The sequence below is a fragment of the Phacochoerus africanus genome, chromosome 11 (assembly GCF_016906955.1).
Source record: "Phacochoerus africanus isolate WHEZ1 chromosome 11, ROS_Pafr_v1, whole genome shotgun sequence".
Lineage (NCBI taxonomy): Eukaryota > Metazoa > Chordata > Mammalia > Artiodactyla > Suidae > Phacochoerus > Phacochoerus africanus.
In genome coordinates, this window is record NC_062554.1 from 87,570,754 (window position 1) to 87,574,120 (window position 3,367).

Genomic DNA, 3,367 nt, shown 5'->3' on the forward strand with positions numbered 1-3,367 from the left:
GAGAAATAGTGCTGGCTTGCAGTGCTTATTTGCATTTAACTGTTTTAAAGCTGCCTTCTCAAAATGTAAGAGGGATGCATAACTATTAAGGTTTTGCTGTCTGGAGACCTGATAAGAGATGAAGGGGAGATGCTAAGCCCATTGAGCACGAAACAGGAATAATGATAAAGCTGTTTTTCTAAATAACTTGCCTGTACCTGTCAGCAGGCACTTTGAGTTTTTCACTGCTTTGTTTGTATTACTGCCCCATCACCCTCCTGGGTGTCTCCAGAGTTAAACAAGCAGGTATTTACCTCCAACTTAATCCTTTAAAAATATAGACCAAACTCTAAGGTTCTTAAAATTTTCAATCATATTTATTTATTGCAGAAAAATAATATACAAAGATATTTACAAAACAATCATAAAAATATGAATGCATTTAGACACCGGATCTATTTGCATTTTACCATGGGTCATCAATAAATAAATAGAATGTTGTTTTTTGTATTTTAAGTTTTTTTTTCCTTCAGAGGAAAATCGAAAAAAGGAATTGACTGACTGATTTTGCAAGTCAGTTTGATTCCGTATTTTTATTTCTAAAGGTGTTCTTAAAATTCCTCTGTTACCATTTTAAAATGGAGAAAGTCCATAATGATGCCTTTCCTTTCAGTGGCTGATTGGCACGACCTCTTGAGAATGCATGCATGAGAAAATAAAAATAAAAACATTCTTCGTCAAATTAAAAAAAAAAAAAAAGAACATAGACAACTGTTCAAACTTCTATCAGAATGTAGAGGTGTGAGGATGGTGCCGCTGCCCGTCTGGGAATCACTGTCCACGGGCCTGTCTCGCTTTCTCTTTTAAAAGTGCGCCCCACGCCCTGTTTCTTTGAAATTGGGTTCTGCTCTTCTAATTTCCAAGAAAATCTTTGGCATATATATTTATTTTTAGTTATCCAGCTCCAGAGTCTCTAGACTGTCCATTTTCTCCTTCTCTGGAAACAATGACATCTGCAAAAACCCAGAGGGAGGAAAGTTGGTTATTGTTTAGGTCTCTGTGGCTGTTTTCTAAGACTAGTGAGCACTGTTCTTATCACCACCACGGAGAAATTAGGCTGAACAACCTGGAAGGATTTCAGCCCAAGGGCAAGAGGAAGTGGGTGGGCGGAAAAGAAGGAGGAGGTGGAATTTGGAAACATTTGTTTTAAGGAGAAGGAAAACTTAAAGCCAAAAGAAAGGGAGGCGCTGGCAAGACTCTCCTTACCAATGACCCTCGACTCTTTCTCAGTCTTGCCTCCTGTCTGTCACGAACACTCATCACGCACACGCACACGGTTCTCAAGGGCGCATCCCTCTCTCCCTAGAGGGGACTGAGCTGTCTTCCAGGGACGCTCTGGGGATGAGGTGGCGGTGCCAGGTTGGGTGGGAAAGTAGAGAAGGGAGTGGGACACAAGCAGGAAGGCTAGGTGGACGGGGAGCCACGGCCTGACCGTCAGTGGGTCTGCCACCTGAGCCGACAAGGGGCGCAGAGACGCTGGTCCTTACCTAGGTCTCCGGCCCTGCCGAGGGAGTGGGGAGCTCCGCCTGCTAGTGGGACGCGGACATGGACCAGGCCCCCTCCATCCTCCACACCGAGAAGGCGTAGCTGAGCCGCTCGTGGGCCACATAGCTGCAACTGGCCATCTTGGAGTCCAGCTCGTCACTCTGTAGGACCTGGTAGAGGAAGTCGATGTACCTGGCCGCCAACTTGAGGGTCTGGATCTTGCTCAGCTTGTCTGAGGGCAGCGTGGGGATGATCTTCCTCAGTGCGGCGAACGCCTCATTCAGCGACTGTGTGCGCTGGCGCTCCCGCACGTTGGCCATGACCCGCTGTGTCTGCAGCTCCTCGTAGGACTGCGGACTACCGCCGCCGCTGCTGCTGCCACCTCCTCCAGCGCCGCCGCCGCCGCCGCCGCAGCCCGCAGACTTCTTGCCGCGCTTGCCTTGGGCCGGGCTGCCAGGCTCCTCGCTGCCTCCGACGCCCCCGCCCGCGGCCCCGCCGGGCCCCGAGCTGCCCCCCGCGCTGCGCCGGCTGCTGCGCCGCTTGCGCCCCCCGCGCTTGCCGCTTGGCGGCTGCTGCCGGTCCGGCTCCTCCTCGCTGTTGCTCAGGCTGTCGTCGGCCGGCGAGACTGGCGAGCTGGACACGTCCTGCATCATCTCTCGGGCGGCAAGGCGCGGCCTCGCAGGCCCGGGGCAGAGGGGCGGCCCGGGGAAGAGGAGGAAAGTGGGACGCCTCAGCCCGCCAGCTTCCCCCGCTCGCGGCGCCGGCCCGGGCGATGCGGCCCGCGGAGGAGGGAGCGGGAGGAGGGACGAGGAGGATCTCCGCAGGGAGGGCGCGCGGGGGAGGCGGGGAGGGAGGCGGGAGGGGGAGGGGACGGTGTGGATGGCCCCGAGGTCCAAAAAGAAGGCGCCCAACGGCCGCACGCACACCCCACTCGGCCTTCTGGAAACGCTGCCTGTGCCGGCGAGCCCGCGAGGTGTCTGGGAGTTGGGCGAAAGCTGCAAACTTGGAGGCTCTTATACCTCCGTGCAGGCGGAAAGTTTGGGGGCAGCAGTGTCATTGGCCTGACGTGTGGAGGAGGGACTTTTCGAAGTTTTATAGGAAAGTTTCCGCTTTCCAGCCCCCCTTCTCCGTCCCCACCCCCCTTCTTGGGGTCTAACAATTCGTCCTCCCAAACCATTCAAAAACGACCTGGCCCAGGCGGCCGGCCCCTCTGCCCGCCTCCTTGCTGCCCTCCCCCTTCCCTCCCTGCTGCCCTACGCCCGCGGGGCGCGGGGCTATTTCCTTCCGCGCCGGAGCCCGCGGCCGCGCCCCCGCACCGAAGCGCAGCCCGGGGAAGCGGCAGGAGGGGACTGTCCCCACTGCGGTGTCGGTCTCTCCCGAGTGACTGTGACAGCAGCGGCGGCGACAGCTTCTACGCAGTGGGTTAAGTTTCAGCTTGCCCCACTACCCTCTAGGTCCGTGGGGCGGGTTTGAGATTGCTGGGGCGGGGGAAATGGCAAGAAAACTGGCAAAGGCATAGCCCAGAGGATAGTCAGGTAGACGGGCTCTTGGAGTCACCAGGGCCAAACCACCGTGGCTGGCCTGGAGATCTTGGGCGTTTCTGAAGACGTGGCTGCGCTGGGGACTGCAGATCTGCGTCCGGGCCTGTTCTCTCATCCTTCCTGGAGAAGCATCTGGGCCTTTCTTTTCCCTTCACAGTAACCCAATCTAACTTTTCCCAACGCCCAAAGGTCTGCTTCTCCGAAGGTGCTAGAAAGAGGCAGAAGTTCATTCTCCCGCGGAAATCAGGCCTGTCCTTGGAGAAGGTAGCAGGGCCGGAGGGGGGCAGCGCAGCGTCTTTGCC

General features: G+C 55.7%; 1 protein-coding gene across 1 annotated transcript; it reads right to left on the minus strand.

Annotated features, from left to right (window-relative positions):
• Positions 1-340: 340 nt before the first annotated feature.
• Positions 341-2,549, minus strand: TWIST1 (twist family bHLH transcription factor 1). The gene is made up of 2 exons (XM_047753841.1): positions 1,527-2,549; positions 341-992 (listed from the first exon to the last, which is right to left on the minus strand). Exon 1 carries the CDS (start codon positions 2,175-2,177, stop codon positions 1,569-1,571), a length of 609 nt encoding a protein of 202 aa, XP_047609797.1. The 5' UTR covers positions 2,178-2,549; the 3' UTR covers positions 341-992; positions 1,527-1,568.
• Positions 2,550-3,367: the final 818 nt, after the last annotated feature.

Bases quoted from the DNA above. Each gene is read 5' to 3' on its own strand.
- TWIST1 (XM_047753841.1), bottom strand. From the start codon at position 2,177: ATGATGCAGGACGTGTCCAGCTCGCCAGTCTCGCCGGCCGACGACAGC.